The sequence below is a fragment of the Candoia aspera genome, chromosome 10 (assembly GCF_035149785.1).
Source record: "Candoia aspera isolate rCanAsp1 chromosome 10, rCanAsp1.hap2, whole genome shotgun sequence".
Taxonomy (NCBI): Eukaryota; Metazoa; Chordata; class Lepidosauria; order Squamata; family Boidae; genus Candoia; species Candoia aspera.
The window spans coordinates 8,916,263-8,934,778 of NC_086162.1; the positions used below are offsets into that span (position 1 = coordinate 8,916,263).

The 18,516-nt window shown below is 42.4% G+C and overlaps 1 protein-coding gene across 2 annotated transcripts in view; it reads left to right on the plus strand.

Moving 5' to 3' along the window:
- The first annotated feature begins 4,809 nt into the window (after positions 1–4,809).
- KIAA0319L (KIAA0319 like) overlaps positions 4,810–18,516 on the plus strand; it is a 60,086-nt gene continuing 46,379 nt past the window's right edge. The window contains exons 1-3 of one of the 2 annotated variants that reach the window (XM_063312429.1): positions 4,810–5,056; positions 9,377–9,422; positions 10,338–10,504. In XM_063312429.1, the coding sequence (XP_063168499.1) occupies positions 10,363–10,504 (142 nt within the window). In that variant the 5' untranslated portion in view covers positions 4,810–5,056; positions 9,377–9,422; positions 10,338–10,362. The remainder of the gene's footprint in view (positions 5,057–9,376; positions 9,423–10,337; positions 10,505–18,516) is intronic. The other variant, XM_063312427.1, reaches the window with a different exon arrangement.

Below are 18,516 nucleotides of genomic sequence, written 5' to 3' on the forward strand. Positions count from 1 at the left end.
GGCTTGATACCTGCAGGACCGTTTTTCTGCCCTTACTTGGTCTGTCCCATGTGGCCTTTGAAGGAGGGCCTGTGGAAGGTTCCCACCACAAATGAATTTGGGGGGGAAGGGTTAGGCACTTTCTCAGTGGCTTTCTTCACAATCTGAAACTCCTTGCCTGCTGAGACACAGAATGCACCCAACCTCTTGGCCTTTCAGAAGCCACTAAAGATCTTACTGTTCTGCAGGGCATTTCGGCGCCAGTGGCAAAATGGCTGCCTTCTGTGAGTTAGATAAGACTGACGTAATGTTTTTGTCTGTTTTGTCGCTGTTTCACTTGATTGTAAACTGCCTTGGCTTCTCAGGAGTGGTTGGTCTATAAATAATTGAATAAATAAATAAAATAAACATGTCAACCCAGGAATTTATCCAAAAAACTAGAACCTAGCACGTATAAAAATCTGTTTAAGCTTTTCCCAAATAATTATTTTTCAGCAATCTAATCCAGGGAGAAGAGTTGGGGTGGGGGGAAGAATGAGATTTTCAACTGGTTCTATTGTTAGACAACCATGAGTCATAAACCTTTGCTACTGACTGTGAGCCACCCTGATTTACCACTTCCGATCTTCTGCCCAGTCCTCACCTAGAAATTCTGCAAAACATTAAGTTAAAAATAAAACACTGTTCTATGTGAACTATTAAAACAATGTATTAAAACAAACCTAAAATTTAAGAATTATCTTCACTGCTACACCAAATGCTGATTCTACATAATTTCCCCTTACATATAAAAGATTGCCAACGTATCTTTAGCCACTATAACTTCCTCAGAAGAGGTTATTTATATTGTTTGAAAACTGTGTTTTATTGCTGTTAAGTTGTTTTATTTCAGATATTTGAGTTCTTTTTAGCTGATAATTAGAAAATTCAGCCAGCACTTCACACAAAAGAATGTTTTAACATATTCGTGCAAATGGTGAAGGAAGCATACTGTCCAATGCCTTCCGAAAGCAGAAGAATGCCCTTTTTAAAATCTTTTGGTCCTTCTGTCCTCTTTTGCGTCTCTCAGCTCTACTGGAGACCACACTGTAAAATATTCTGCAATGCATAATGGTTCTGCAGTAAATTTCACAGCAGACCAACTAAAACGGAAAGATCTCCCTTAAGAATGGAGTTAGCGAAATGTAGCTTTAAAATATTGGAGCGGGAATGTTACATATGCTGCCCAGATCTCTTAGGGAAAGTCTGAATATAAGTCGAAACAATAAAATGCTAAAATTATTATTAAAGCAGAAAACCTAAAATCGACAGAGAAGGGAAGCTTCTGGTCGTTTTGTATTTGCAGGATTAACAACAAGTCTGGAAAGTAAAACTCCAGCGAGAACATGCCCATATTTAAAACAGGTTTTGCACCTGGAAGATGGAAATGTAGTTATTCGCTTAACCCAGGTGTGTGCGCGTGCTTTATTCTTGGACGTTTCTTACTGAAAAGAAAGGAACAAATAATCATGTGACACACAAAGAGATGATAAAAATATCCAGGACTTCATCAGTTCAGAAAGATGGCAGCCGTAGCTCTGGCCTCAGCTCTGCCGTGAGAAAGCACAGAAATGTCGGCTGTTTTAAATTCAGGTCTTCCTGATGGGAAAAATACGAATGTTTAAAATGCTGCCTGGCAGACCCTAGGCTGACGACGTGAGCAAATTAAACATTATTATTCTGATACCAGAATCTAGATTCTGGAGGCAAGGATGGCATCTTGAAAGGCTGGGGAGAGTAATTAAGGGGGAAAGTCTTTCACCTGTGGCCAGTCAGACCCATTCTGCAATTGCCAAGGATGGGTAATCTAAGACAACCCTGTTCTAATTATGCTGCTTCAACCACCATAACAGGAACCGACGGAACTTGCTCAGATCACGTAGTTAATGGCATCTCCAGATGTGCCCAAGTAACACCATTTCTGTGAGAGCAGCACTGATGGCCAATTAGATTTTGGGTGCAATTCAAGGTGCCGGTTTCCATCTTTAAAGCTCTACATGGCCTGGATATTTACAGAACCATTTTCTCCCAGCAGTTTCTGCTCACCCAGTAAGATCTAATAAGGAGAGCCTCAACCTTGAGGGGCCACGGGCCTTTTCTGTAACTGACCCTGTCCTTTGGAATAGTGCTCTATCGGAGGTTAGGTCAGCCCCAACCCTGTTGCTTTTCAGGAAAGCCATCAAGACTTGTCTCTTCTGGAAAGCCTTTGGGGACGTATGATATGGTGGGTCTTCTCCCTGCAGCATGCAACTGTTACGGCTATAACTATTTCCCTTGGTGCATTGATGGTTAGGAAGATTGATTGTTATTGGGTTAAAGTTTTTTCCTTGTGATTTTTTTCTATGCAATTCTGTATAATTTCTAAGCCACTCAGAGCCTTCTTGGAACTGATCAGCATATAAATTGCAGCAATAAATAAATTAATAAGCATACCCTCTCCTCCCTTTGCATTTAGTGTATTTTTACCCTGTCTTTGAAGGAAGCTCTCAAAAGGCACTTTGACTAAATGTTTTAAAAGCAAAACTAACCGTTTAAATACAATACAAGCAAAATCCAACTTGCACACAGAGAGAGAGAGAGAGAGAGAGAGAGAGAGAGATCAACAGAGTCAAAAGTAAGATCAATAATGTGTTTGGAGAAAAGTATTTAAGAAACACTCTCAAAAATAGACCAAGCAGAATTCTTTGAGGTTGGAATGTTGCAAACCTGAAGACATCCCAACGAGTCGCTGTCCATGGTACCAATGATTCTGCTCAGATTTTTGGTGGGTTAATAAGAAGCTGGTCTGAGATCTATGTCAGGGCTCGGGCAATTCACATAAGCACAGACCAGGGGCAAGCCATTTATAGCCTACACGCAGCGCTCGGCTGCAAAAAATTCCTTTGTGCAGTGCCTCCACTCGCTTTTCCAAGCAGGTGCACTGCAGGGTAGCCAGAAATGGGTTGCTGGTTTCCTTATCAGTAAGCGCTGGAAATCAGCAATATGTGGAAAGTGGCTTGGGAGATGCCTCAGTAGTGGTCATAAGGAGCAACAAACTAGCCAATCATGTTTTAACCTACCCATGTAACCACAGCTTATAGTCCAGCGCATAGGTACAACTAGGTTAATGGTGGTTACGTCAACTACAGGCAAGCACGAAAATTAAAAAGGAGAAAGCCGTTCTTTTCTTCCAGCATCACTATGCAAAACCACTGCATTCCTCTTGTTCACCCAGCAGGCAACCAGTGATCTTAAACAGCTTTGCCTGGTGGGAGGCTTCACTTCCTCTTCTCAGTGACCCTGATTAAAATCACCAATTTTTCACAGCAGGAATGCAGCTAATTGCAACTAGGCTGAAGGAGAAACAAAAACCTCACTGCTCTCTTTTTGCTTTCCGTTATGATGGGGGGGGGGGAGCTTGCTGTGTATCAGTGGCGCAAGCATGTTCCTAAATGCTGTTGCAGGCAGCACCTCATGCAATCCCAAGAACCTGACCCATTGCATGCATGATGATGCTAGCCATCGTCCTCCAAAGCTGCGTTCCTTCACCTTGGCAACCAGCCCCACTAGATTCCCAGGAGTGCACCTGCAGAACCCGCAACCCCACCAAGCAAACCAGCACCACCAATGCCCATCTGATAAAACGCAGGGATTAACCGGTGTCAAAACTGATGCAACAGAGGGGGCAAAAGGCTGGACCAGCCCAAGCGCCTCTAAGGGCAACTCCAGGCAAGGCAGCAGTCGAGGTCCTTTCGAAACTGCCCCTCTGAAACATCATCCAGCGTTTGAAAGGCGGGCAGGAATCCACAGCACAACTCGCCGAGCGGGATTCCAGATTTTCCCACGCCGGGGCTACTGGCTTCCACGCAGCAAAACGGCGGAGAAAGGGGGATATCGACATCCGGAGGGAGGCTCCGACTTGCTGTCCTCCGCCCATTCCGGGCCCCCCATGGCGGGGCGGGCCGGTCGCTGCCTCTCAGCCCGACCCGGCCGTGGGGGCTCCGCGGGAAGGGCAGATGGAGCGGGATTGCAACCGGGCCTCCTCAGCCCCGGCTCGGCCTCTCTAACTGCGACATCAGGCGGGAGAGGCCAGATTCCCCCTCCCCGAAATGCGCCGCAGCAACGGCGCGCGCTAGACTAAAGGGCGCCCGCTGAGGGCCCGCCCCCCCTCCGGCTTCCCCCGAGAGGCGGGCGGCCTGGGCCTAGGGGGCTCCCCCACCACCTCGGCGCCGCCGGGCGTCTTTCCTGCTTCGCTCTGCCCTCCGAAAGGCCGCTCGCGTCCCTTCATACCTCCCAGCAGACAGCGACCTTCTCCTCCGGCTCTCCCGGATGGCATCTGCCAGGAGCGAGCGCGCGCCGAAGGACCGTCCGCAGCTCCCTCCAACGCAACGCCTGCCGGCTCTCCCGCTCCGCCCCCCCACCCCTCTTGGCTTTTTTTCCCAGCCAATTCCTTGACGCCTTGTTCATCCGGCTCCCAATCATCTGTCGCGTTGGTGCGACGTCCTCGCGAAGCCGCTGCCGCCATGCCATGTAAAGGCAATGGCAGGTATTTTTTTTCCTCTCTTTCTCTCCCCGCTGCTCTTTCCGCTTTCCCTTTAGAGGAAACGGAGGGCGGGGAGAAAGGCGCTCGGGCAACCATAGCAACGGCGAGAGGAGCTTCCCCCCCTTTTCCGACGGTCGGGAGCGCTGATTGGTTGAGAGGGTCAGCCACGGCGTTGGGGTTTTTTTTTTGCGTTTCCGGCTGAAGGGAAAGGAGCGGAGGGGGGCGGAGAGTGAGGCGTTGCAGTTGGTCTGCCTCCGAAATTGAAGGATTTCGGGGCGGGGGTGTTAAAAAAAATTAATAACTTGGTTGGGGGCTTGAACAGCTGCTGCTGGGGAGCCTGCGGCCTACCTCCTTGCCATGGCGGCGGAAAAGCCGCAGCCCTGAGGGGGATGTGGGCAGGAGGACCCTTCCTTCCAGCAGTTTACCTCAGGGGCCAACCCAGCAGCTCGCTCCCCGCCTTTTCACCTGTCAGCCAAGAACACCTGTCCCCTCACCGCGGCCCGCCATGCTCCCCTGGTAAGTAGCGCCTGCTAGGTTGCGTTGCCTTGCGGTTCCTCGGCGCCTTCAGTTTTGTTGGCTCCCTTAAACCGCAGAGGGCTCCTGGGGCCTCCGTGACTGGGAGTGCTGGGGATTAGCGCCCCCACAGCGGTTGGGGTCTCGGACTACGATCCAAATTCACGCCCCCCCCAGCTCTCTGGCCGACTGTCACTGGAGCCTACCTCACAGGACTGTCGTGGGGTCGGATGAGGGCAGGCGGAGGCGGCTGTTCTGGGAGGCCGCTCCCCTTTTTGGAACAGCTTCTTCCCCCAGGCAAGAATGGCCCCCACTCTTCTGTGCCCCCCCCCCGGAACAGCTAAAACCTGGTTTTTCCTGAGGGCCTTTGATGATTATGCTGTCAGTCAGTCATTTATTTCAGTCACTGGCCAGCGAAACAACCAAAGAGTCACATTTAACTCACTGAATATCAGTAGAGCCTATACAGCACAGAAATTGACCAAAGAAGCGATAACATCATATAACAGTACAAGTAAAATGGTAAGGTGAAGAATTTGAGGCATAAAAATTAATATAGTAAGGTATCATACAGTGTATGTATACTGTAAGGCAATTAAATGATTATTTTTTAAGGTTTTTTATCCTTTTTTTTATAAGTAACTCAAGGTGGCAAACATACCTAATACTCCTTCCTCCTCTTCCCCACAATACTCCCTCCTCCTCTTTTTCCCAACAAGAACCCTGTGAGGTGAGTTGGGCTGACAGAGAGGCACTGGCCCAGGATCACCCAGCCAGCTTTCATGCATAAGATGGGACTAGAACTCTCAGTCTCCCAGTTTCTAGCCTGGACCCTTAACCACTAGACCAAACTGGCTTTACATAATTTAGATTATGCTGGTCACACCATTATTGTCTGTTAGTCTTTACAGTTTTAGGTTTTTTTTAATTATATTGTTCTCCATACTGTGGCTTGATTTTATACACCACTTTGATACTTTGGAGTGAGGTGGTTTATAACTCTTATAAATAAAACCCACCTTGAGTTCTCTAACTAAAGCGGGGGAATATTAGTGATGATGATCCATCCGGAAGATGCCAAGTGGGGGAAGGCTTTCAAGACCCACAACTTATGGAGTGGTGGGGTGGATTCTGAGGCATGCTATTTCTTGTGTACCTGTTGACCTGCAATGTCTGAACTGAAAAGGTTTGTATATACTAATGGGTAACAAAGACAGATGTGACTGTCCATAACTTCCTGCACCACAGCAAAAGCATTACTACACATTATGGCAGCAGAGACCCAGGAAATGGTTATCAGCTCCCCAGGGTTTTCAGGGCCCTGTCTCTCCAGCATCCCCCTTGCAAAGGGTGCTGAAGATTGAGCCTGGGACCTGATAAAACATAGGAGATAGCTGCCCCTGAAAAATGGATCGTTCTTAGTTACAGAACTAACAAAAAGCTCTGGTGCTATGTCAGATATTTAATAAATGTATTACAGAATATAGCTCCTAAAACCCATTAAACTCATGTTACAAAACTGAACTAATACAAAACACTGATGTCTGTGTCATATCTGTTGCTTTTGCCTTTTACTGAAGTGAAAATGCTGGGAATTTAATCTGATACCTTTTCTGTACAAGTGGAAAGAATTGAACCTGGACTTGTTGGCAGAACAGTATGGGAGAAACAGGAATAGTCTTGTTTTAAGGAGTCCATACAGTGGTATGTTGAATATAGATTGCTTTTAGATCCTGGCTGTGGATTTTGTTAATTTGTATTGGTTTTTATATGTTCTTTGTGATTTGATTGTATTGTTTTTTGTACTTCTTGAATTGTAAGTCACCCAGAGTCATACAGTTGAGATGGGTAGCTATATAATTAAAAAAAAATTATCCATTCAGTCATGTCTGATTCTTGGAGACTGCCTGGACAAGACCCTGCCATTTGCTTGGCAAGGTTTTTCAGAAGTGGTTTGCCATTGCCTCCTTCCTAGGGCTGAGAGAGAATGACTGGCCCAGGTCACCCAGCTGCTTAAGACTGAGGAACCAGGTTTATTTTTGTTAAATATTTCAGTGCTGTTAAGAGTTTCCCTAAAAGAGTTGAGTAAAGCAATTAGAAGGTGATTTTTGTAACTTAACATTAAATCATATTTGCTATATTAAGAGCTTAACAATTGTGCAATAGGGCGTTCTGCTAAAACAATAATGAACTTAAATTGAGTGAAATGAGCAATGGTATGTTTATGAATAGTGAATATGCATCCATTTTCATAGACATTGAGGGGAGGCTTTTAAAAAACTGTGCATAGCAAGGAGTCCTTTTCATTTATTAAAAAGTCTGGTATGTTGATAAACAGACACATGCAAATGCCATATATAAAAATATACATTGGGAATGTGTGAAAATATACTGTATATCTAATATATCTTCAGTGAGTACATTTAACATCCCCTTTGAATCAGCAGTGATTACAAATGATAGTTCCAAGTACTGTATTGCATTGGTAGCAAATTGTAATAGACTGTGTTTGATGTATTTGTTTCATACTCAGTGGGTCAGTGATGTGCTCATTCATTTGTTTCACAGGCGGGTCATTATTACATGCATTTTAAAAAAATCCAAAACTTTATTGCTGTTGTAGCATATGCAGTCTTAGGACCAGCTAGATGAGGTATTGAATATGTAAATACATGTAGCATGTTGTCTTCTTACTCATTAAAGAGAAGTCTCAGTGAAACTCTCCTCACTTTAGTTCTAGTAGCAACTTCCTTTTGCTGGTGTCTTTCATCAGCAACATAGTGTAGGGTGAAGTGACTAAGAAAAAAATAATATGGTTGAGGTCCTGATCATGCTATTATTTAAAAAAAAAAATTGGCTTTTGAGTTACTCATACATTCAGTGTAGTGAGTAATTTATTTAGAATGTGACCCTTACTCCAAAAACAGTCAGCAGAAAAAAAAAAATCCTCCAAGAGTCCTTTTTACAGTTTGCCCTCCCACATGTATCTTTAAAACATGCTATCATTGTGCTATAGCCCTTTTATTACAAGAATCAAACAGATTCTTTTATAACTGCCTGCTGTCTCATTTACAGTAATAACAAAAAAAAAGCAGTCAAAGAGAAAACAGCTGGAGTTAAAGTTTGCAGTCAGTGCCCAAAGGTCTCTAGATATATGATTACAACTAATACCTAAAATTGGCCTTTTTATGCAACCTATGATCTTTTATACCAGATGAATATCCTGTTTTGCAACAAAGCTGTTCACTGTTCTATGTAAAATAGACTTCCACATCTACAGGTGGCAGAACGAACTTTGATCTCTTCCTGTGTTCTCAAGGTGCTTTAAAGAAGACTAGAGCATTGTAGCAGTAACCTAATTCTCTTAGTCATCCTAGAGCAAAACAAGAGATTGGATGCAAGGCATAGATGAATTCATCAGCGGTGTTACGCTATAGGTAGACTAGACAGCTAGCTGTCGTAACTTAATAACTCACCTGCCATACATGGGAGTTCAGGCTGTCATGTTTCTTCCAGCATTGTTGACTCCTAATGCAAACTGAAAATGTACCCTAGAATCCTCTGCAGTATTTCAGGAGCTTTTCAGGTAAAATTTTTGTTCATACGCAGCCACTGCAGAAGCTTTACACTGATTCTGGCATGGCAGGCCCTTATATAATGCAGTAATGTGATGAATAGGCTATCCAAGCTGTATCAGGAACAACTTCATATTTCTTTTCTAGGATAGTAATCAATACCAATCCAACCCAGTGCTTATTGTCATGTGAGTATGCTGTTCTATAAAGGAAAGAAAAAGGAATTTTGTGATGTTTCATTATTCATACTGATTTAACAGATCCAAGGTTAAACAGCTAGCAGATTCTGGAACTAGCAAAGCTTACTGGTGAGGCAGTCCAAATAATGAAGTTCCCTGGGATTGTAGTTGCCCCCCCCCATAATTTTGCATTGTTTTTTTCCTCCACTGTTTGTTTTCTGTGGTGGCTTACATTAACCGGATTATAAAATATGCCTTGTTTTGGGAAAGAGCCAAAGATTCAAGTTACATCAAATTTTCAGTTCCAGCAACTGGAATTTTTGGCATCATAACTAAATACAACAGTTAATGACCCCTACCAGGCAATGCAAGTTTTTGTGATACAAGAAAAATGGACATATTCTCTTCATCTATACTATGATCTTGTTGCCAAAATACACACTTTTATTTCGTTACCTGTGGGCTGTGCTGTAGTTATTTTCTGTATGGTCATGCCATGAGACTAGGGAAGTCTATTGAGAGTTAAAACAAAGGTTCCTGATAACAGTTATTCTTTCTGTTCTATTCAGATCTCTTGTAATGAAGAAATAGAAAAGGCAAGATAAATTACCCACTGTAAGTTAAAGATAAATGTAGGTATAAACTAAGCAGAGGAACAATTCCATTCACATTTAATAAAATGAACATGTCTGAAATCAATGCAATTTATAAGGTATCCACAAGTAAGCAAGCATAGGATTGCAACTGTCTCTAACCTTCAGTTTCTCACTCTTCTAGTAGAAAGAAAACTCAGGTCTTGCTTGGCTAACATGACTTTCTCACTGCAGTTCAACTGGGCTGCTTGTTCCAATTTCCTTCTTGTTTTCTGGCTAGCGCCAGGGAGTACAAATAAGCAAATGGTAACATTTAGTTCCACCTGTTCAGCAGATGGACTACATTTGTTGAAGCATAGGTGGAACTAGGAGACTCTGCGTGGATGCTTTCAACTTTCAAACGTGGTGTCTAAAACCTGCACTTAAACTCCATTGAATTAGCATACTTTGCTTTGAGTTTGGTTTGCTTGCATTGCATAGTTTTATAATATGCTTCTGTTCCCAAATGTGGGCTGATTTCAGTACTGAGTGTTTTGATATGTGAACTCAGCTGGCCATCAGTAAACAAATGTCAAGCAGGCAGCCCTTAGGATTATGTGGGCAACTGCTTTGAAGAAATTAGAATTTGCCACATGTAGTTTTCCTTTCATGTAGTTGTTTCATGTTTGAAAATTAGCTGATTTTATAACTCACCATGTGGCCATAGGGGACCCTGCTTTTAACCTAAACGATGTCCAAATTGAGAAAGCTGTATGGGATTTTTAAAGATAAATTCAGGAGCAAATCTTGGGACTTAATAACAAATAGTACAAACTGTTTTTTCTGCTTGGTGTGTGTTCATTGTCTCAATATCCAGGTATAATTGTTTTACCAAAAGTGATCTCAGTTGGAGATCAGGAGTTTTGAAAGTAAATCATATATCTTTTGTTATTTATAGAGCTCTGTGTCTGCCCGCAAAGGCCATGGAGAAGGGATTGGAAAACAGTTTCAGCATCAGCTTTCTGAACACGTTGGTAATCTTCCTTAGAAAATCTGCCAAGTGTCTGGACCGTCTTCCTCTAATCTATATATTTGTCTGCCTCAGTGCCCTCTGTTTCTGTACAGGTGAGACTTTATGCTTCTTTCTGAGATATTTACAATAGTTCTTGGATGAATAAGGATATATCAACCTGTGCAATGTAAACATACTAGATTTATGTTCTATGAATTGTTATCAGTGTAAAGCTTATGAACACCCATTGCTAAGATGGAAATTGTAGGAGGAATGCCAGATTAATCTATGGGAGTCAAAAATCAGAAGGATCTGGTAGCACCTTGTTAGAGTAACAAACTTTATTAAATACATAAATACATCTTATAAAATGAGCTGTTCTTGAAAGCTTATGCCTTTTAATAAATATTGTAAATATGGCTGCACCTTCTTCAGCAAAGGATCGTTACCTTGTCGTGGTGCTGGAGCTTGAGCACCTCAGTGATGCCATGAGCTAAACCGTGAAGGGCCACCCAAGACGGGAAGGTCATGACAGAGAGGTCAGACTAAATGCGATCCCTGGGGAAGGTAATGGCAACCCACCTCAGTATTCTTGCCGTGAAAACTAAATGGATCAGTACAACCAGAGATATGTCGGTATACCATCGGAAGGTGAGACCCCCAGGTCGGAAGATGGTCAAAATGCTACTGGGGAGGAATGGAGGATGAGCTCAACTAGCCCCAGACGTGATGACGCAGCTAGCTCAAAGCCGAAAGGACGGCTAGCGGCCGACGGTGCTGGTGGTGAACGGCGAATCCGATGTTCTAAGCATCAACACACCATCGGAACCTGGAATGTAAGATCTATGAGCCAGGGCAAATTGGATGTGGTTATTGGTGAGATGACAAGATTAAAGATAGACATTCTGGGCATCAGTGAACTGAAATGGACTGGAATGGGCCACTTCACATCAAATGACCACCAGATCTACTACTGTGGACAAGAGGACCACAGAAGAAATGGAGTAGCCTTCATAATTAATAGTAAAGTGGCTAAAGCAGTGCTTGGATACAACCCCAAAAACGACAGAATGATCTCAATTCGAATTCAGGGCAAGCCATCTAACATCACAGTGATCCAAATATACGCCCCAACCACAAATGCTGAAGAAGCTGAAGTAGAGCAGTTCTATGAGGATCTGCAGCACCTACTGGACAACACGCCTAAAAGAGATGTTATTTTCATCACAGGAGACTGGAATGCTAAGGTGGGCAGTCAAATGACACCTCGAATTACAGGTAAGTATGGCCTGGGAGAACAAAACGAAGCAGGACACAGGCTGATAGAATTTTGCCAAGACAATTCACTCTGCATAACAAACACTCTCTTCCAACAACCTAAGAGACGACTTTATACATGGACTTCACCAGATGGACAACACCGAAATCAGATTGATTACATCCTTTGCAGCCAAAGGTGGCGGACATCTATACAGTCGGTAAAAACAAGACCTGGAGCTGACTGTAGTTCAGATCACGAACTTCTTCTTGCACAATTTAGGATCAGACTAAAGAGATTAGGGAAGACCCACAGATCAGCTAGATATGAGCTCACTAATATTCCTAAGGAATATGCAGTGGAGGTGAAGAATAGATTTAAGGGACTGGACTTAGTAGATAGGGTCCCGGAAGAACTCTGGACAGAAGTTGGCAGCATTGTTCAGGAGGCGGCAACAAAATACATCCGAAAGAAAGACAAAACCAAGAAGGCAAAATGGCTGTCTGCTGAGACACTAGAAGTAGCCCAAGAAAGAAGGAAAGCAAAAGGCAACAGTGATAGGGGGAGATATGCCCAATTAAATGCAAAATTCCAGAGGTTAGCCAGAAGAGATAAGGAATTATTTTTAAACAAGCAATGCGCGGAAGTGGAAGAAGACAATAGAATAGGAAGGACAAGAGACCTCTTCCAGAAAATTAGAAACATTGGAGGTAAATTCCAGGCAAAAATGGGTATGATCAAAAACAAAGATGGCAAGGACCTAACAGAAGAAGAAGAGATCAAGAAAAGGTGGCAAGAATATACAGAAGACCTGTATAGGAAGGATAACAATATCGGGGATAGCTTTGACGGTGTGGTTGGTGAGCTAGAGCCAGACATCCTGAAGAGTGAGGTTGAATGGGCCTTAAGAAGCATTGCTAATAACAAGGCAACAGGAGACGACGGCATCCCAGCTGAACTGTTCAAAATCTTGCAAGATGATGCTGTCAAGGTAATGCATGCTATATGCCAGCAAATTTGGAAAACACAAGAATGGCCATCAGACTGGAAAAAATCAACTTATATCCCCATACCAAAAAAGGGAAACACTCAAGAATGTTCAAACTATCGAACAGTGGCACTCATTTCACATGCCAGTAAGGTAATGCTCAAGATCCTGCAAGGTAGACTTCAGCAGTTCATGGAGCGAGAATTGCCAGATGTACAAGCTGGGTTTAGAAAAGGCAGAGGAACTAGGGACCAAATTGCCAATATCCGCTGGATAATGGAAAAAGCCAGGGAGTTTCAGAAAAACATCTATTTCTGTTTTATTGACTATTCTAAAGCCTTTGACTGTGTGGACCATAACAAATTGTGGCAAGTTCTTAGTGGTATGGGGATACCAAGTCATCTTGTATGCCTCCTGAAGAATCTGTATAACGACCAAGTAGCAACAGTAAGAACAGACCACGGAACAACAGACTGGTTTAAGATTGGGAAAGGAGTACGGCAGGGCTGTATACTCTCACCCTACCTATTCAACTTGTATGCAGAACACATCATGCGACAAGCTGGGCTTGAGGAATCCAAGGCTGGAGTTAAAATCGCTGGAAGAAATATTAACAATCTCAGATATGCAGATGATACCACTTTGATGGCTGAAAGTGAAGAGGAACTGAGGAGCCTTATGATGAAGGTGAAAGAAGAAAGTGCAAAAGCTGGTTTGCAGCTAAACCTCAAAAAAACCAAGATTATGGCAACCAGCTTGATTGATAACTGGCAAATAGAGGGAGAAAATGTAGAAGCAGTGAAAGACTTTGTATTCCTAGGTGCAAAGATTACTGCAGATGCTGACTGCAGTCAGGAAATCAGAAGACGCTTAATCCTTGGAAGAAGAGCAATGACAAATCTCGATAAAATAGTTAAGAGCAGAGACATCACACTGACAACAAAGGCCCGCATAGTTAAAGCAATGGTGTTCCCTGTAGTAACATATGGCTGTGAGAGCTGGACCATAAGGAAGGCTGAGCGAAGGAAGATTGATGCTTTTGAACTGTGGTGTTGGAGGAAAATTCTGAGAGTGCCTTGGACTGCAAGAAGATCCAACCAGTCCATCCTCCAGGAAATAAAGCCAGACTGCTCACTTGAGGGAATGATATTAAAGGCAAAACTGAAATACTTTGGCCACATAATGAGAAGACAGGACACCCTGGAGAAGATGCTGATGCTAGGGAGAGTGGAAGGCAAAAGGAAGAGGGGCCGACCAAGGGCAAGATGGATGGATGATATTCTAGAGGTGACGGACTCGTCCCTGGGGGAGCTGGGGGTGTTGACAACCGACAGGAAGCTCTGGCGTGGGCTGGTCCATGAAGTCACGAAGAGTCGGAAGCGACTAAACGAATAAACAACAAAAATGGCTGCACCTTGAATACCATTATCCTGGAAATTGTCTCTATCCTCTTGAGATACTTTAAGCAGGAGTTAGACATAGAGCTTCCCACATTATATGATTTTTAGCCAAGGTTTGTTAAGTTGGCACTTCATCTACCTACGCCTTCGGACCATCTGTGTGCTCTTGAGTTTTCACACAGTGTTTTTTCTCCTTTTAAAATACAAAGCTCTAAATGAGTATGTCTGTTTCTTGTGAGAGTTTGGGTGCACATCTTCAAATATGAAATACATGGCAAATGATGCCAATTATATACGTTGTATGTGTTTAATATGTAATGCTTTTCTATTCCAGGTACAACTTCTTTTCCTTCCACTGATATACATGCACTACTTACAGTAGGACAGGGGTTGCTATGTGCCACACAAAACTGTAATACTGATGAAAGCAGTGGGCTGTAGGGATATATTAGATTGTTTTGGAGAAAAATAGAAAAGGCAAATACTTAAGGGGAAATATTTAACATTCGGATTAATTCCAGAGTCTTAGAAAGATATCATGGGCACTTGCTACTCTCTACATTCTCAGCTTTCTAATAGGACCAAGAGATTAAAACGTTTTAAGACAGATAGGAAATATTGGGAAACATCAGATGAAATATCTAAATAAAGTTTTTGCTTAACAGGTTCTTATAGCAATGACAGGGCACTGTACAAAGACTTAATAGTAATTAGTCATTAAGGAGCCACAATGGTGTGATTCAAGAGTAAAGTTAAAATGGCTAAATAGTTGTGTTTGGTTCAAGACTCTTGGTAAAAGCTTCCTTATATGATACCTTTGGGTTCCAAAACTCATCTGTAAGCTGTGACTTCCAAGGTTGCCCTGAAAACGGAAGGAGGGAGCTTATAATTTATACCACAGCACATGTTGATTTAGCAGGTACTTCTCCATGGGAGAAAGCTTTCCCTTTAAGCAGTCAAAGCAAACAGATCAATGACTCAAGGAAAAAAGAGAGGGGACTCTAGTATCTAGCCTGTATTTCCAAGGTAAAATAAAAAAGAGGTAGCGCTAAAAAAGAATTGCAAGGAGGACCCTTGTAGAATAAGTCAACCTTATGGAGAAAGTGTTAAGCCCCTCTCAAAATAGTGCAGCATTTAATCTCAATTATCTGCTGTTTTGAAAATATTAAAAAAAAAAGCTTACCAACTGGAAAACGAGTAACTTTGGAGGAGGCACTTGAACTCATTGTGTTAGTAACCAATGGTTACACTTGAACTCATTGTGTTAGTAGATAGCAAAATCTTTCTTTTCTTCCCAGCCTCTAGTTTCCGTAATTATCTGGTGGTTTTTTTTTTTTGACATTTGGCAAGTGGGAAACTTGATTAAGTTGATAAGCAGTAAGTGAGTCATTAGTCTTCAGCACTGCACACACAAAAGATGGTTGATTTTAAAATCTTGGATTTATTATCTTATTTTTTGGTTGGGATACAGAGTACAAGTAGTAATCACAGAGTATTTAGTTTGAATGCCTGTGCTTGTTTCTTTGAGGTTAGTTTCCTGTTTCCCTGGTTTCACAAAATTATGTTTCAGTACTGACTTTGGGGGGGGGGTGTTTTTTTAAAACATAATTACAATATTTCAGGAATATTTTAAATTCAGGACTCAGTCACAATTGAGAGAATGAATACCTTGTACTACAATTTTATTGCCTGCTTCTCAAGCATATTGTTTGTACTAAAGAGTTCTCATGGTTCTTATCTTGCAAATATACATTTCCCTTGTTTTCTTCAATTCTCCCCCTGCCCCTACAAAGCTTTAAGCTTTTGTGGGGGAAGATGTTGGCAGTATTATGGCCTTGTTTTATATTTACAAAAAAAAAAATCCTTACAATTACACTTTCATTTCAGATTGCCATGTTCCAAGTGTTGTGCACATTTCAAAATATATACCAAAAGTTTTCTGAGAGGCTAATCCAGGAAAGCTTTAACAACCCTTTAAATTACTTTAGAAGGATTTCTCTAGCAGATTGTACTGGCACAGTCTGTCTCAACACCCCCCCACCCCCCCACGAATAAATGTATTCTTGCAACAGACAAACTTCTGTTCCCTCCTGGACAAGTGGATATTGTCTAGCGCTTAGAGTATTGCATATTAAAAAGTCCTGATTGTTTTCAAACAATAATGTGATTCCAAATTGTTGAAATAAGCATTTTTTCCTGGTTGTTCCTCTGCTGGAATTCAATACGTTCATGTGAAGAAGGAATTTATTAATGCTGCCCAATTGCTTTTTCTTTAAGTTAGCTGATTTTACTTTGAACTAGAATTAGTATTAGAGTAATATCACAGGGTGAGATATTATCATTATACCAATGATACCCAATTGTATATCTCTGCCCTGGGCTGTACAAGTGATGCTATAGAGGTGCTTACCTAGCGTCTGGAGGTTGTGAGGATCTCAGTGGAGATGAAAAGGTTGTGACTCAACCCTAGCAAGATTGAGTGTGGGTTTTTGACTCCCCTGGTTCTGGAGCTGTTCCATTGATAACTCTGGATGGGGCAGCACTTCCCCAGATGGAGTTGGTACGCAATCTGGGGGTCATCTTGGATTCACAACTTCTGCTCAAGGAGCAAATGGCAGGCATAGTTAGGAGGGGCTTTGCACTGATCCATCTTGTGTGCCAGTTGTGCCTGTTCCTGGATCAAGAGGCTCTGCTCGCAGTCACTTATGCCTCAGTCAGTTCCCATCTGGATTACTACAGTGTGCTCTGCTTGGGGCTGCCCTTGAAAAGCATTCAGAAGCTTCAAATAATCCAGAATACAGCAGTGTGCACAGTTTTGGATGCACTGAGGTCTGCCTGTGTAACACCTTTGCTGTGTGAGCTGCACTGGCTCCCAGTGGGCTTACAGGTACACTTCAAGGTGCTGGTTATCACCTTTACAGCCCTACTTGGTATAAGGCCAAGTTACTTGCAGGACTGCTTGTCTCCAATTGTTTCTGCCCATCTCACCAGATCTGGCAGGGTGGGTGTGGTCTGGGTCCTCCCAGTGAAACAGTGCCATCTTGTAGACCCAGGAGACAAGCTTTCTCTGTGCAGTGCCTGTCTGATAGAAGAGCCTCCCCCCAGAGACCCAAATGGCCCCAACCCTGTTGGCCTTCTGGAAAGCTGTAAAACTCTGGCTTTTCCTGCAGGTGTTAAGCTGGGTTTTTAGCGGAGCCCAATATAGGTGTATAAGGGACGCGGTGGCGCTGCGGGTTAAACCGCTGAGCTGTCGATCGGAAGGTCGGCGGTTCAAAACCGCGCGGCGGGGTGAGCTCCCGTTGTTAATCCCAGCTCCTGCACACCAAGCAGTTCGAAAACATGCAAATGTGAGTAGATTAATTGGTACCGCTTTGGCGGGAAGGTAACGGCGTTCCGTGAGTCATGCTGGCCACATGACCCGGAAGTGTCCTATGGACAACGCCGGCTCCAAGGCTTAGAAACGGAGATGAGCACCGCCCCCTAGAGTCGGACTCGACTGGACTTTACGTCAAGGGAAACCTTTACCTAATATAGGTGTATATTGTAATTGTAATTGAAAATGACTAAGATGCCTCAGCTTTTGTCTTTTGCATTCTTCATTATGTTTGTTTTTAATTGTATTTTTTTGTTTTATTGTTTTGTATTGTTAGCTGCCCAGAGTTGTTTGCTTAAGATGGGCAGCCATATAAATTTCCTAAACAAACAAAATAAATATATCATGTTAAATCTGATATAGATTGTTGATTCTATTATTATATACCACTCTTCACTATAAAAATTCCAGCAAGAGGTAAGTACACTATCAAAAGAGTATTGCAAGATAAAAACTAGTCATATATCAAAGGTAGAGAGTTGCAACTGTCTTTTTTTAGACTTGTAGTAATTATAATGGGTTCATGGCACTGTTATAACAGTACATCTATATTGTTATTGATATATATATATATATATATATATATATATATATGATTTTAATTACAGTCATAAAAACTAACACAAACTAAACTCAGAGAAAGAAAGGAAAGTAAAAAGCCAGAGTAAAAAGTGCAAAGAAGGAAAAAGAAAAAAAAAGGAAAAGGAAAGAGTGAGATAAAAAGAAAAGAAATGTATAAAGAAGTGACTTCCAATCTTCATCACAAGTATAAACAAGTTTGGTAGCTCTTCACACCCTATAAGATTACAAACAGATATCTCTTCTTCCCATAACCCATCCCTTATTTATAAGCAAGTCCATAAGAGATGAACTTTTCAATCCTAGTGTCAGCAAAAAAAGGTAAAGGTTGCCAGAACTTTATAAAAACATGTCTTATTTTAACCTTGATCAAATAAACCAACTTTATATTCTTTCCTTTTACTTCTGAAAACCTCAATCTTTAATTCATTCAAATATTGTCATAGGATTTGATCTCTCTTCAGATCTTCTTTGTCTTTGAGGCTTTAACAAGCCTCTTTTGTAAATCCACTAAAAAGACATTGTCC